Source organism: Pistacia vera, unplaced genomic scaffold (genome assembly GCF_008641045.1).
Source record: "Pistacia vera cultivar Batoury unplaced genomic scaffold, PisVer_v2 Contig414, whole genome shotgun sequence".
NCBI lineage: Eukaryota > Viridiplantae > Streptophyta > Magnoliopsida > Sapindales > Anacardiaceae > Pistacia > Pistacia vera.
This window is the reverse complement of record NW_022196240.1, coordinates 213,712-230,143: the sequence shown is the minus strand read 5'-3', so window position 1 is coordinate 230,143 and position 16,432 is coordinate 213,712. Positions and strand designations below refer to the sequence as shown.

Below are 16,432 nucleotides of genomic sequence, written 5' to 3'. Positions count from 1 at the left end.
GCCTACTTCAGCCTTCTCATCTAACTTAGTCCTTTTGTTTGTTGGAACAAACACATAGCACACACTTCCAAATACTTTCAAATGATCCATATTTGGCTTGACACCATACCAAGCTTCAAAGGGAGTCTTGTTGTCAAGTGCTTTGGTTGGTAACCGATTAAGGAGATAGATCCCAGTGTTGACAACTTCTACCCAGAAAAGTTTTGGCAAATTTTGCTCAATCATCATGCACCTAGCCATTTCCATCACTATCCTATTCTTTCTCTCACTCACTCCATTTTGTTATGGAGTGTATGGACTGCTGAATTGATGCCAAATGCTAGCCCCTTTGCATGCTTCTTCAAACTCATTGGATGTATACTCTCCACCATTACACTTCTTAAAGTTTTGAGTGTCAAACCTGTTTGGTTTTCAACCAACAGCTTGAACCTTTTGAACGTAGTAGCTACCACACATTTTTGGTTCAAGAAATGCACCCATGTCATCCTAGAAAAATCATTTATGAAAATGATGAAATATCTACTTCCACTGAGAGAAGTTTGCTGCATTGGACCACACACATCGGTGCGCACAAGCTAGAGCTTTTCACTTGCTCTCGAAGCATTATTTGCAGGGAATGGAGGCCTACTGAGTTTACCAATTTGGTAGGTTTTGCACAATCCTTCACCTTGCTCTATTTCAGGTAGGTTATGGACAAGGTTTTTGTGTTTGAGTTCCTTGAGGGCATGATAATGAAAATGTCCAAATCTTCTATGCCACAACTCCGAATCATCTATCCTAGCTGAGTGGTTTTGAAAAACAAGCTTTCCCCATTCTATAGGAAAAAATTTTCCTTGCATTCTAACCTTCATCAATTCTGTCCCATCACTCTCTAAAATAACACAAGTGAGGTCCTTGAAATGCAAAGAATAATTTTTCTCTAACATTTGTCCTACACTAAGTAGGCTCAAACTGATTTTAGGCACAAACAAAACATCAGCTATGAGTTTAGTACCTATTTTGGTTTGGATAGCAACATCACCTTTGCCTTTCACCTCTAGCAGTTCACCATTTCCCACTTTCACCTTGGATTGGTAACCCTTATCTAGGCTCATGAAATTACTGGCATTTAGGGTCATATGGTTGGTGCAGCCGCTGTCAATCAACCACACGTCAGGGCTGCTTGCAACCATGCATTCAGATACCACAAACAGTTGCTCTAAACTTTCTTCTATCTGCTGAGAGTGCTGGGAACTTTCCACAGCTTGAGCTTGTTGTTCCTGCTGATTCCCTTTGTTCTTACACACTCTTTCAATGTGCCCAAATTCTTTACAAGACCTACATTGAATGCTAGGCCTGAACCAACATCTATTTTCAGAGTGGTTCTTTTTTCTACAGTGAGGACAAGTAGCAAAAGTTCTTGCTACACCCACATTCATTCCTCCTTGATTACTCAGCTTTTCTTTCCCCTTCTTCTCTCCAGCGTACCTCCTGCTTTCCCCTTGAAATCCCTTCTTTATTGACTTGCAAACATAGCTCCGTCATCCAAATCTTCCTACCTCAGCAGCCTCCTTTGTTCTTGTGCTTGAAGGGAATGCACAAGTTCAGCTAGGTTGATTTAGGACAGGTCTTTTGAGTCTTCAAGTGAGGAGAGTTTTGCTTCAAATCTTTCGGGTAAACTAACCAAAACCTTCTCCACAATCCGCTGATCAGTCAACTCCTCACCAAGTAGCTTAATCTTGTTTACAACATTCATAAATCTATCCAAATACTCCTTGACATTTTCAGTTTCTTGCATTTTGAGCACTTCAAACTCTCTCCTCAAGTTTAGGATCTGCATGTTTCTGGTTTGGGTACTTCCCCTAAACTCCTCCTTGAGCTTGTCCCAAGCTTCTTTAGGAGTATCACATGCCATTATCCTGGAGAAGACCTGGTCAGTTACTGTAGAATGGATGCAGGAGAGTGCTCTTGGAGCATTTGCAACCTCCTCTTCATGTATCCTAATCTGATTCAGTGTTGGGTTTGCTCCAAGTTGAGGGATTTGTCTCTCTTCCTCCACATATTGCCATAAGGAATGGCCTCTCAAATAGGTCTTCATTTTGACAGCCCAAACATGGTACTACTCACCATTGAAGATAGGTGGAGAAAGAGGTGCTGGATTTGTTGCCATGGAGGAGATCTTAAGGGAGTTAAGGTTTTTTGGTCTGGAGGATTACGGTGGCTCTGATACCAAATGATGGTTTTAGAGCTGGAGAATTCTAAGGAAAAATGTAGCTGTTATGTTGGCACACACACTGAAAAAAGTTTCATACAGCAATTGTCTTTCATTGAACAAAAAAAAAAGAATATAAAGCATGGTTTGCACTGTAGTTACACCTACTCTGCAGTAGGCTTACAATCAAAATTAAACAGCCATACTTTACTAACTACTATAAGCACATCACATTACATTACATTAGCACCTAATCCACAGCATATTTTTTGCTGAATTCACCTAAGGTATACATTATAATAATCAAAGAAATGCTGGGGCATTACAGTAGAAACTAACAGTAACAGAACTCCAGATTTTGTTGCCAGAATATGCAGCTCCAGTATTACAAAAATGGAACCAACTTCCTAAGTTTCCAGCATACTATCATCTTGATCAACAGTGGTGATACTGGCAGGTAATTTTTTCCCCTCACATGCTTAGTATCCCTGAGATTATCAAATTATGTTACCTTGATTTACTTAACCCAAAAAATGATACACTGTTGAAAATACATACTCCTCAAAGTCTCAGTATAAATTTTTTATATTCAATTGATAACTTCTAGTGTCATTGTTTCGTGAACTAAAATTTGAAAGTAGATCAGAAAGGTAGAAGGGGTTTGGGGGAGAGCCAGACCCAAAAGAAATTTAAATAAGCTTCCTTAGCGGGGACTGAAATGGAGTCTTTATGGTGAAGAGGGAAGAAGAGATAAAAGAAAAAAAGGGATTCTGTATGGTTTAAATAATTTGGTTTTCTCAAACTTAAATAAGGAATCAACATTCAAGATTTAAGTTTAAAATCCTGGACAGTGTGGATAAGGCGCTTATTTATGCCTAAAATAGTAGGGTGAGTTTCTAAGTTCCTGTAATACTTTGTGCATGGAGATTTACTTGCATTTCAAAATCTTGTCTCTTATATCTGCCACTATATTACTAAGACTGTTGTTTAATTACTAAGTCAGTGGTACATAAATTAGAGATTTCTATTCTCTACTTAAAATTCTATGGTATTTGTTGCAACGTTCACCTGGTGGAACTGCAGGAGACTAGCGAACTGTATGCTATGAAAGCAATGGAAAAATCTATAATGATAAATCGTAGCAAGGTCTGAATATATAGTATGATCAAACTCAACTTTTAAATAAAAGAACTCTAAAGAGAAATAATTGCTTCATAGTGCCATTTTTGTACAGAGAGTAATATTTAATCTTTGTTCTGATGTTAAGTTCACTAAGTATGTGCTGAAGGGGAAATCATGTCATTACTCGATCATCCTTTTCTTCCGACACTCTATGCTTCCTTTCAGGTATTCTTATGTTATCTGTCTATACCTTCATTTTCATAGCACTATAAAACTTTGCTTACTCCAAGTGAAAAAGAAGAAAAATTAAAAACTTTTGTGCACATTTTTGTTGTCATAGTTTTGTTGTTGATGTTTTAAATGCTTCTATACCAAGTCAACTCAACTAAGCTCAATCTTGAAGTAAATACGGAAGGAATGCTTCTGTTAGAGCCCAACACCTAGTTTTAGTTTTGTCCATGTTATACATGAAGGAGGTTGTTAGAGGAGCTTAATCCTAATGTGAAATATGTTGCTTGATTATTTCCCCAAGCAAGATGGGAATTTATACAATGTACAAGTTACATGAATTAGGAAAGAATTAATCCTAAATAATCAAGGATATACACACAATATTAGTCTACCCTATTTACATAAATCAATATACTATCTTTATTTCCTAATATATCTTAACAGTCAATCTAGGAAATAATATCTCTATTTTCCTAATATATTTTAACACTTCGCCTCAAGCTGGAGCATATATGTCATATGTTCCAAGCTTTTTACAAATGTATCCGACTCAGGAACCTCTAAGAGACTTAGTAAGAACATCTGCTAGCTGGTCATTTGAGTTGATAAAACTAGTGAAAATGTATCCGACTTCAATCTTCTATCGAATAAAATGACAATCAACCTCTATATGCTTTGTTCTTTCATGAAAGACTGGATTTGAGGCAATATGCAGAGCAACTTGATTGTAGCATATTAGTTTCATTTGCTTCACTTCACTACACCCAAATTCTTGAAGAAGTTGTTTCAACCAGATGAGTTCACAAGTCACGAGAGCCATCGCCTGATATTCTGTCTCTGCACTTGATCTAGCTACTACATCTTGCTTCTTACTCTTCCAAGATATTAGATTACCTCCAATCATGATACAGTATCCAGAACTAGATCGTCTACCTAATGGAGACCCTGCCTAATCAGCATTAGAATACCCAACAATTTGAGAATGACCCCTATTTTCATATAGCAAGCCTTTTCTTGGAACTCCTTTAATATACTTGATATGCGAACTATTGCATCCCAATGACCACTACATGGGGCCTGGAGAAATTGGCTAACCACACTAACTGCAAAGGAGATATCTGGTCTGGTGATCGTGAGATAATTCAGCTTACCAACCAATTTTCGATACCTTCTAGGGTCTTCTAATGTCTCCCCCTATCCAGGAACAAGTTTGACATTGGGATCCATAGGAGAATCTACAGGCTTACAATCTAAAATACCTGTCTCCTCAAGAATGTCCAAGGCATACTTCCTTTGTGATATAGCAATACCAGCCTTCGACTGTGCTACCTAAATCCCCAGAAAATACTTTAGCTTCCCCAAGTCCTTGGTTTGAAAGTGGCTAAATAGATGCTGCTTTAGTTGAGAAATCCCATCTTGGTCGTTACCTGTTATGACAATGTCATCAACATAGACAACCAAGTATATAAATTTACCATGATCATTACGGCAGAAAAATGTTGAATGATCAGTTATACTTCGCGACATCCCAAACTGTTGAATCACAGAACTAAACCATCCAAACCATGCTCTAGGTGACTTCTTGAGACCATATTAAGACCGACGTAGACGACACACAAATCCTGACTCCCTTTGAGCAACAAACCTTGGCGGTTGCTCCATATAAACTTCCTCGACAAGTTTACCATGCAAGAAGACATTTTTAATATCCAACTGATGAAGAGGCCATTGATACATGGCTGCTAAAAAGATAAGGAGGCGTATCGAAGTAATCTTAGTAACAGGAGAGAAGGTATCACTATAGTCGAGCCCATAGATCTGAGTGTACCCCTTTGCAACAAGGCGAGCCTTCAGCTGATCAACTTTTCCATCAGGACCAATCTTAACCGTGTAAACCCAATGACACCTAACAACAGTCTTGCCTGGCAGTAAGGAAACCAACTCCAAGTACCATTATGATCGAGAGCAGTCATTTCCCCAATCATGGTAGCTCTCTACCTTGGATGTGCCAATGCCATGCTAACAATGTTAGGTATAGGGATAGAAGACATGTTTGAAATAAAGGTAGAATAAAATGGAGATAAATGATCATTACTAAGAAAATTATAAATAGGATGTGGGTTTCGAGAAGATCGAATACCTTTGCAAAGGGCAAGTGGAGGAGTTGCCTTGTCTGTAGGAGACATGACCGAAACAGACAACAGAAGAAAAAAAGATAGGTCATAAGGATTGACCGAGGTACCTGTATCAAGAAGGGAAGTACCATTGGGATTAGTAGGAGGACGAGGACGACGAGAATAAACTTGGAGAGGAGGATGATCCATTGACGAGGAAGGAGGGATGGGAATAGGTAAGGTGGCGGGGATAAGATTGCTATTGACAGTGTTTTCAAAAAAGTATGGAGATGTCTCAAAGAAAGTTACATCTGCAGAAACAAAATATTTTTTGGTGGTTGGGTCATGGCAACGGTAACCTTTCTGGAGACGAGAATATCCTAAGAAGATACAGTTAACAGATTTAGGCTGTAATTTGTCATTGTCTGGAGTGTGATCATTAACAAAGCAAATGCAACCAAACACCTGTAAATGTATTAGGTATGGGTCTTTACCAGGAAACAGAATGGATTGAGGACTCTTATGTTACAAGACAGAAGAAGGCATACAGTTAATCAAGTAACAGGCGTTGAGAATTGCATCCCCCCAAAATCGAAGAGGAACATGATGATGTATAAGTAAGGTATGGGCTGTTTCAATAAGATGAAGATTTTTGCGTTCGGTGACCCCATTCTACTGAGGAGTATATGCACATGAGGTCTGGTGAATAATACCCCGAGAAGACATATACTTGGTAAAGAGAGAAGATAGATATGCCCTAGCATTATCACTACGCAAAATCTTAATAGAAACACCAAATAGATTATGAATCTCAGCACAAAAATTTTGAAAGATAGAAAAAAATTTAGAACGAGTTTTCATTAAAAATACCCAAGTATAACGAGAATAGTCATCTATAAAAGTAATAAAATAATCGAAACCCAAAGTTGAACTGACACGACTAGGACCTCAGATGTCTGTGTGAACAATATCAAACATTAAGATGGCCCTATTATTGACTCGCTTGAGAAAGGAAGCTCTAGTTTGTTTTCCAAGTTGACATGAATCGCAATTAAAAGAAGATAATGTAGACAAACTAGGTATTAATTTTTGAAATTTGGTAAGACTTACATGACCAATGTGGCTATGAAGAATGTCCGCAGATGCAGCGGAGGTGGAGGCAACTGGCAGATTTGGATCGGAGAGGTGGTACAATCCACGTGATTCATGTCCTGTTCTGATCATTTGACTTGTGTTCCGATCCTGCACCACACTAGAGTTAGCAAAAAAGGTGACACAACAGTTAAGATATTTGGTTAATAGAAATTAGATTATATAGACATTCAAGGGCGAATAAGATTGAGTTTAAAGAAATGGAAGGAAGTGGTTGAGCTTCTCCTATCCCTTTGACCATAGTCTGTGAACCATTAGCAAGAGTAATTTTTGATAAAGTGAGAGAAGATGTAATTTGAGATAAAAGATTTTTATTACCAAAAATGTGGTTAGATGCTCGGAATCCAAAATCCATGGGCCAATGGATAAGGTCTAGCTTAGATAGGCAAAGGAATTACCAGTTTGGGAGGCGCTAGATGAGGATGATTGTAGCTTGACTGCTTGATATTGAAGATACTCATTGTAATAAGCCCTAGACAATGTAATGGAGTTGGGTTGTTGGTCCTTAGCATTGGGTAAGGGAATGAGTCCATCTCCAGTTGCTTGAGCCACATGAGCGGTGGATCGATTAGAAGATTGACGTGGTGGCCTCTCATGCAAAGCCCAACAAGTGTCTCGGTTGTGGCCGTTCTTGTCAATATAGGCGCAATGTGATCTAGATCCCCTTCATTTTCCTTTTTGAGAACCACTTTGTCCTTGTTGATTTCCTACCTGAACAGCTAATACAGATGTCTCAACCTCATTAGTATCGCCTAGGTTTAAAGAAAGACGCAATAATTAAGCAGATACATCTTCCAAAGATGGTATGGTAGGGCTAGCTAAAATTTGATCTCGAACAGATCCAAGGTTAGATCGTAGTCCGATTAAGGCTAGGACTATAAAGAATTTGTCACGTTGTCTCTCTTGTTCAGTGGTACTATCAGATACTGGCATAAAGGAATCAAATTGATCTTTTAAAGTCTCTATCTGCCCTAAATAGCTCTCTATATCTTGATTATTTTGTTGAAGGTGGACAATATCATAAACAACTCTATATATTCTTTGCACATCATTCGTATACAAAGTTTTGGCTTTGGTCTAGACCTTACAGCAAGTTTTAAAAGATTGAAACAAATTAAGCAGTTTAGGGTCTAAAGAGTGCCAAAGGAGACTACATAACTGAGCATCAACTTTAACCAAACTAGCCCTCTCAGTAGTAGAAATATCAGTGGATGTTTTACTTAAGTGATCATCATAACCCTGCCCCATAAACCAAACTCTACTGAAGCAGCTCATGACACATAATTACTACTACCCTGAAGCTTGACTGTAGTACTTGTTGGAGAACTAGAAATAAAAGAGAAGAATGGTTTGATATCACCAGATTTTGATGCTTCTGCCATTGTAATCAAGAGAAGTGAGAGATAAATCCAAAACAATAGAAACACCCTCTGTTAGAGTTGAATCACCAACAAGAAGGAAGAACTAGAAGAAATCGATCGCCTGAGAAGAACTAGAAAATGCCAACAAACTAGGAGAATCGAGAAATAAACTCCCCAAAAGCAAAGAGGAGCACCTCCTTTAAAGATATGTTTTAGGGTTTCTAAAATAGATGGATTTAGAAGAAGAAGAAGAAGAATGCCAAGAACCAACCTGGCTTTAATACCATGAAACAACAGTGTTTGTGAAATATGTTGCTTGATTATTTCCCCAAGCAAGATGGGAATTTGCAATGTACAAGTTACATGAATTAGGAAAGAATTGATCCTAAATAATCAAGGATATACACACAATATTAGTCTACCATATTTACACAAATCAATGGGAATTGGCAATGTACAAGTTACATGAATTAGGAAAGAATTGATCCTAAATAATCAAGGATATACACACAATATTAGTCTACCATATTTACACAAATCAAATACTATCTCTATTTTCCAAATATATCTTAATAGTCAATCTAGGAAATAATATCTCTATTTTCCTAATATATTTTAACAATAAGTAACCAGTTTATGTAAACTTTAGATCTTCTCTTCTTCTTCTTGTCCTAGAGGTGGGGGGTTGCATAAGAACTTGCAATGTGACAATAGGTTACTTTTTTTTTTTCCTTGTTTAAAGTGTTAATACTATTATTTTAATTTGAAATTTTTGCAGATCTACTTGAAGTTTGATCAGTCTTCTAGAGATCCAGCCTGTGTTCAACTTCTCTATGAACATTCTATTACTGAGTTTCCTGTATCAAGCGATATGTGGCTTGATTATACTCGCTATTTGGATAAAACCTTGAAGGTTTCACTCATATTTTCTCTTTTCAATTCTTTATGTTTTAAGTATTTGTAATTTTAGCAATTAATAATCTCTTTTTCCCTTCAGCTAGGAAATATTGTGCGGGGTGTTCATTCCAGGGCTAGGAAAAATTGTCCTTGGGTTGGTGATCTTTGGGTTCAATCTTTGCTCGCTTTGGAACATTGCCGTGCACCTGAGAAAAAGATATCTACTGTAAGTTTCAATTGTTACCCTTCATCTGTTGCGAATTATAAGAGATTGTTATAAGTAGCTTAAGAGCAATGAAGTTTCACAAACTTTAGTGTTGAAATTTCATTCTACTCCTTTTACAAATATATAGGTTTACTCTTGTTGTTTAAAAAAATTTTGATATCATATTCAGGTCTTTGAGAAGTCCCTTCTATGGACTTTTTCGACCATTGAGGAGGTAAAGATATTCTTTTCTCTAATTTGCAGGCTTGACTTACTGCTCTTCGTAACTTGCTATTGTTTCATCTACATTTTATGCATTAAAGATCTTTGTTAATTGGGCCCTCTTTGTTTCAGTACCTAAACTTATTCCTCACTCAAGTGGATGGTTTGAGACGAAGAATCCTTTTCCCTAGAGCAGAAGAGGATGAACTAAATTTTCCATTGATAAGGGAAACCTTTTAGGTTTGCATATGTATATGTTCATTTTTCCTTGTTAAAATTGTTTGTACTCGATGTCAAGAACTTGAAGCTTCTCAAGACATTTGTAGATGCTCTATTCATGATGAATTTTGGATGAAGAAAATGTGGACCTTGTAGCTAGTCTACTCTTTCAAGGTCCAAGCATAGATCTCTTACGAATGTGTATCAAGTGCTTCTACCCTTAGACTCCGAAGAAAAGTCTATTAATTTACTTCATTTAGTGTGTTGTTATAGTACCATTATGACCACTTTATGTAGAAATTACAGTGCATAAGTCTCGGTACTCCAAGATGACTTTTGATAATTGCTAGATTGTTACCTTTGTTAATTGTTTTGTCATGGAATAGTGTCCTTTGCTAAAAAATTTCTCATTCAGCATGGGAGTTGCATGCACAGAAGATATTTGTATGGATCTGTGAATTTATAAAATTTGCATGTCATATTCAACTGGTACATCATTGTTGTATAATTGTTGTCTTTTATATTTGTGTTTATAAACAATTAGCCTGATGTCTCTTTAGTGTACCATCGAAATTGCAGGCTCTGTATGATTGGATGTATTATATATACTTGAATACTTAACTGTACAGTTTCTTCCTTTCAGCACGCATAAGATTACTTATCTCAGCAGATGAAGAATACAGATGGTTTGCTACATTTGTATGCTTATTGGGCTCGTTTGGAGCTAAATTTGGCTGCAGCTCTAGGTGTTTGGGAGAGCCTAGTTAAGATCTGGTTTGGCCCATTCATCATTTTCTTATTCTTATCCTGTATAGTTCAATATGATTGATTTATGATTCAGCTTTGTATCTTTTCCATATAACTTGCTTTTTTTCTATGCAGCGAGTCAATGTTGGAAGCCTAGCAAGGTTATATAGCTATGGAAATTGATTTGGGACATTTAAATGAAGCTAGGTCCATCTATAGGAGATGCTACAGTAAAAGATTTAGTGGGACAGCTTCAGAGGTATAATTCTTTTACAATACTTGCTTTCAATTATACTAGATTGATTTATGGACAGAATTTGAAGTTGAATGTTTCTAGACTGGTTTTTTCCTTATTTTTTTTTTTTTTTTTTTGAAAATTGTTGCTTGTAGTCGTATACGATGCAGTTTTATTTAATCAATTGATATTTGTCATCTGCAATGCAAACATTTCTTTCTTTATTCTCTTTTTGCAACTGATGGAAGTTGAAACCAGACAAATGGCTTAAGTCAAGGTTGTTAAAATGTTGTTTATCAAGTAAGGCAATTTATGGAGATCTTTTGAACTCTTAATATAGAATCATGCTCTGCAGCTGAAAATATATTTAAAGAGTAGCCTTGCAATAGGTCAACCTATTACTTGGTCACCAGAATCATAATGGTTTAATATGTCATTTTGAATAGTTTTTCCAAATCATACATAAATGATAAATGACAGTATCTCTAGGGGTCATGCTAGTTGAAAATCCATGACGTTTATTTTTTTAACTTTAAATTTTGGAGTTACTAATGCTCTGATGAAATTATGGCATAATGAAGCAGTTACATTTAAACCATAGGTAGTGGAGTAGTTTCTGAAACACAATAGGCTGATATAAGAGTAGACTAGGACACCTTAGCTTTCCTTATTTACTAAAATTGTACCCATTGTTATTCAGAAATAAAAGTTTATTTTCTTTTAAGTGTGAAACTTGTCAACTTACAAAAAACACCAAGTATATATATCTAGCTCATAAATATAAGAGTTCTAGGCTTTTTTAATAATTCATAGTGATATTTGGGGGCCATCTAGAGTTACAAATTTTTTAGGGTCTAAATGGTTCATTACGTTTATTGATGATCACACTAGAGTATGTTGGGTATACTTGATGAAAAACAAGTTTGAAGCAGGTCAATTGTTCAGAAACTTTCATTCAATGGTTGAAACTCAGTTTCAAGAAAAAATCCAAGTTTTACGAACTGATAATGGTAAGGAATATTTTCACTATATCCTAGGAAACTACTTGTTACATCACGGGATTGTACGTCAAAGCTCTTGTGTTAATACCCCTCAACAAAATAGGATAGTTGAAAGAAAGAATAGGCACCTATTAGAGGTAGCTAGAGTCTTAATGTTTACCATGAATGTACCTCAGTATTTTTGGAGTCATGCAATTTTAACAGTTGCATACTTGATAAATAGATTACCTACTAGAATTCTTGATTTTCATACACCTTTTGAGACTTTGCTAAAGATCTTTCCTAGTTGTAGGATCCTAAATACTTTACCCTTAAAGGTGTTTGGATGTATTGCTTTTGTACATGTTATGTCTCCTAATAGAGGAAAGCTAGACTCTAGGGCCATTAAATGTATCTTGCTTGGATATTCTCCCACACAGAAAGACTATTAGTGTTATTGCCCTGTAAAGAGAAAATTATATGTCTCTAGTGATGTTACATTTTTTTAGTCACATCCATTCTTTCCCACTTCCCTTCAGGGGAGAATTTGAGAGATTGTGAAGGTCATTCTTGGGAAGTAGTGTTACCCTTTCAACCACACTTGAGTCATTCTCAATAGTCTCCTAGTCTAGATCAAAGTTCAAAGTCACCTAGTTTCGTATAGGTCAGCCTAGTCCTATAAGAATGAGTCAGTCATTCTCAATACTGAATGATCAGCTGTACTTCGCGACGTCCCAAACTGTTGAATCACAGAACTGTACCGTCCAAACCATGCTCTAGGTGACTGCTTGAGACCATATAAAGACTGGCGTAGACGACATACAAATCCTGACTCCCCTTGAGCGACAAACCCTGGCAGTTGCTCCATATACACTTCCTCGGCAAGTTTACCATGCAATAAGGCATTTTTAATATCCAACTGATGAAGAGGCCATTGATACATGGCCGCTAAAGAGATAAGGAGGTGTACCGAAGTAATCTTAGCAACAAGAGAGAAGGTATCACTGTAGTCGAGCCCATAGATCTGAGTGCACCCCTTTGCCACAAGGCGAGCCTTTAGCCGATCAACTTTGCCATCAGAACCAATCTTAATAGTGTAAACCCAATGACACCCAACAATAGTCTTGCCTGGAAATAAGGAAACCAACTCCCAAGTACCATTATGATCTAGAGCAGTCATCTCCTCAATCATGGTAGCTCTCCACCCTTGATGTGTCATTGCCTCGCTAACAGTGTTAGGTATAGGGATAGAAGATAGGTTTGAAATAAAGGCAAAATAAAATGGAGATAAACAATCATAACTAAGAAAATTATAAATAGGTTGTGGGTTTCGAGAAGATCGAATACCTTTGCGAAGGGCAAGTGGAGAAGTTGCCTCATCTGCAGGAGACATGACCGGAGCAGGCGACGGAGGAACATGAGATGGGTCATCAGGATTGACCGAGGTACCTGTATCAAGAAGGGAAGTACTATTAGGATTAGTAGAAGGACGAGGATGACAAGAATAAACTTGGAGAGAAGGACGATGATAATCCGTGAATTATACACTTTTAATTATACCTTTTTGTCGGATTTCAGGTACTTTCTAGTGCATTTTGACCTGAATTGTTGCTTAATTCTTTACTTTTCGTATTTCAGGTTAAAATGGACAATTGGAGCAAATAAGGACAAAATTAGATATTTTTGTCTCAGAAATTAGCGGATCTCAGAAGATAGGAGAGTTCCGGAGCAGGATAAAGCACGATGAAGCTTGTTTCCAAGGGAGAGCACTGAGAATCAAAGAATCAAATGAAGAAGCAAGCAAAGTGGTAGTTCTGTAATTTCAGAACTCTTCAAGAAGCTTCGCCCCGGCGAAGGAATTGTCTTTGCTGCGGCGAAGTAAGCCAGGGACGAGCGTGTCTGCTTCATTCTTCGCCGCGACGACAGTCACTTATTTCAGTTTTGTTAAACGCACAGTTTCGTGCTGTGCGTGTTTGGCTAGGTTATTTGGACGAAGTATAAAAGAAAAACTTAGTCTTTTTGCCCAGGGTCTTCGTTTTTGTTTTAGGTTTAGCCACTTTTGCACTTTTCTAAGAACTTTGAGCGATTTGGTTTGTAAAAGGAAGAAGATTCGATTTCTAACTAGAGGATTCATCTTTTGGGGAGATTTCTAATCTTTTATCTCATTTATCATTTCATGTTAGAACTTGTTTATCGATTTTCGTTTTTGTATTATTGATTTAGCTATGAACTAATCTATTTTGGGTTAGGGTTTTGATGGTAGTTTGGATTTTAATGGGTTAAGGGTTTGATTGTGTTATTTTCATATGAATATGCTTTGGTGTGTGTTACTCTGATTTTAATGTTGTATGTGATGAACATGGTGAGTGAGATTGAAATGAATCATGTTAGGCTTCTGGGTAATCACCATTATGTATTGGATGCTAGAGATAGATTCAAGAATTAATGAAATCATTATAGGATTCTTTTGCTTAATGAGTTGATTATTAATCTTCAAATTGTTGGTGTGCGGAAGGTTAATAAGGAGAATAGGAAGATATAGCCCGAGAGGGTATGTTACATATTAGTGGTTCGATTTACAACCATTGCGTATGAATGTGAGTGTAGTGTAATTTTAGGTTTAACCATAAAAATCCAAATGAAGTCAAAACCCCACCCGTTTACTTGAATTGATATTCCGTGTTTTCATATGCTTCTTAATTAAGTTTGAATCTTAGTTTAAATTTCAATTGTTGTTTTTAATTAGAATTTGCTCCCACCAATCCAAAGAATTCGATTGCTTCAATTAGATAACATTAGGAAACTCAGTGCTTTGCTTACAATCCTATGGAACGATACTCTACTCATCAGTATATTACTTGGCGATTAGTATACTTGCTACATATTGCATGTGTAGGAAACACGCATCAGACGATCATCGACGAGGAAGGAGGGATGGGATGGTAGGTGAGGTGGCAGGGATAAGATTGCTATTGATGGTGTTTTCAGAAAAGTATGGAGATGTTCATCAAGAAAGTTACATCTGCAGAAACAAAATATTTGCTGGTGGTGGGTCATAGCAACGATAACCTTTTTGGAGACGAGAATATCCTAAGAAGATACACTTAACGGATTTAGGCTATAATTTGTCTTTGCCTAGAGTATGATCATGAACAAAGTAAATGCAACTAAACACCCATAAATGTATTAGGTATGGGTCTTTACAGGAAACGAATGGAGTGAGGACTCTTATGTTGCAAGACAGAAGAAGGCATACAGTTAATCAAGTAATAGGCGGTGAGAACTACATCCCCTCAAAATCGAAAAAAGAACATGATGATGTATAAGTAAGGTACGGGTCATTCAACAAGATGAAGATTTTTGTGTCGGCGACCCTATTATGCTAAGGAGTATAGGCACATGAGGTCTGTGAATTATCCCTGAGAAGACATACACTTAGTAAGAGGAGAAGATAGATATTCCCTAGCATATCACTACACAAAATCTTAATAGAAAAACTAAATTGATTACGAATCTCAGCACAAAAATATTGAAAGATAGAAAAAAAACTCAGAACAAGTTTCATTAATAATACCCCAGTATAACGAGAATAGTCATCTAAAATAATAAAATAAAGAAACCAAAGTTGAACTGACACGACTAGGACCTTAGATCGTCTGGTGAACAATATCAAACATTGAGATGGCCCTATATTGACTCACTTGGGAAAGGAAGCTCTAGTTTGTTTTCCAAGTTGACATGACTCACAATTAAAAGAAGATAATGTAGACAGACTAGGTACTAATTTCTGAAATTTGTCAGACTGGTAAACCAAGACGGCTATGAAGAATGTCGGTAGATGTAGCGGAGGTGGAGGCAACTGGTGATTTGGATCGGAGACGTGGCACAGTCCAGTGATTCATGTCCTATTCAATCGTCTGACCTATGTTCCGATCTTACACCACAATAGAGGCAGCAAAAAAGGTGACAGAATAGTTAAGATATTTGGTTAACTTATAATAGAAATCAGATTATATGGCATTCAAGGGTGAATAAGATTGAGTTTAAAGAAATGAGGAAGGAAGTGTTGAGCTTCTTTTATCCCTTTGACCATAGTCTGTAACCATTAGCAAGAGTAATTTTTGATAAAGGGGAGAAGAGGTCATTTGAGATAAAAGATTTTTATTACTAGAAATGTGGTTAGATGCTCCGGAATCCAAAATCCATGGCCAGTGGAGGAGGTCAACTCAATAGGCAAAGGAATTACTAGTTAAGAGGCGCAGATGAGGATGACTGTTGCTTGACGTTGATGCTGAAGATACTCATTGTAATCAGCCCAGACAATGTAATGGAGTTAGGTAGTTGGTCTTTAGCATCAGGTAAGGGAAGGAGTCCATCTCCAGTTGCTTGAGCCACAGAGCAGTGAGCGATTAGAAGATTGACGTGGTGGCTCCTAAGCAAAGCCCAACAAGTGTCTTGGTTGTGGCCGTTCTTGTCACAATAGGTGCAATGTGGTCTAGATCCCTTTCCTTTTCCTTTCAAGAACCACCGTCCTTGCTGATTCCTACCGAACAGCTAATACAGATGTCTCAACCTCATTGTATCGCCTAGGTTTAAAGAAAGACGTAGTAATCGAGCAAATACTATTCCAAAGATGGTATGGTAAGGCTAGCTAAAATTTATCTCGAACAGAACCAAGGTTAGATCGTAGTCTGATTAAGGCTAGGACCATGAAGAATTTTTCACGTTGTCTCTCTTGTTCAGTGGTACTATCAGA

At 37.1% G+C, this 16,432-nt stretch overlaps 1 protein-coding gene across 1 annotated transcript; it reads right to left on the bottom strand.

Annotated features, from left to right (window-relative positions):
- Positions 1–411: 411 nt before the first annotated feature.
- On the bottom strand, positions 412–2,077 carry LOC116142693. Its single transcript, XM_031428110.1, has 3 exons — positions 1,664–2,077; positions 846–1,490; positions 412–486 (listed from the first exon to the last, which is right to left on the bottom strand). Exons 1-3 carry the CDS (start codon positions 2,075–2,077, stop codon positions 412–414), a joined length of 1,134 nt encoding a protein of 377 aa, XP_031283970.1.
- Positions 2,078–16,432: the final 14,355 nt, after the last annotated feature.

Bases quoted from the DNA above. Each gene is read 5' to 3' on its own strand.
- LOC116142693 (XM_031428110.1), bottom strand. From the start codon at position 2,077: ATGAAGACCTATTTGAGAGGCCATTCCTTATGGCAATATGTGGAGGAA. The intron at 1,491-1,663 runs GTTAGTTTACCC...TCAATAAAGAAG, and splicing joins GGATTGTGGAGAAGGTTTTG to GGATTTCAAGGGGAAAGCAG. The intron at 487-845 runs GTTAGAATGCAA...TGATTTTTCTAG, and splicing joins ATGGGACAGAATTGATGAAG to GATGACATGGGTGCATTTCT.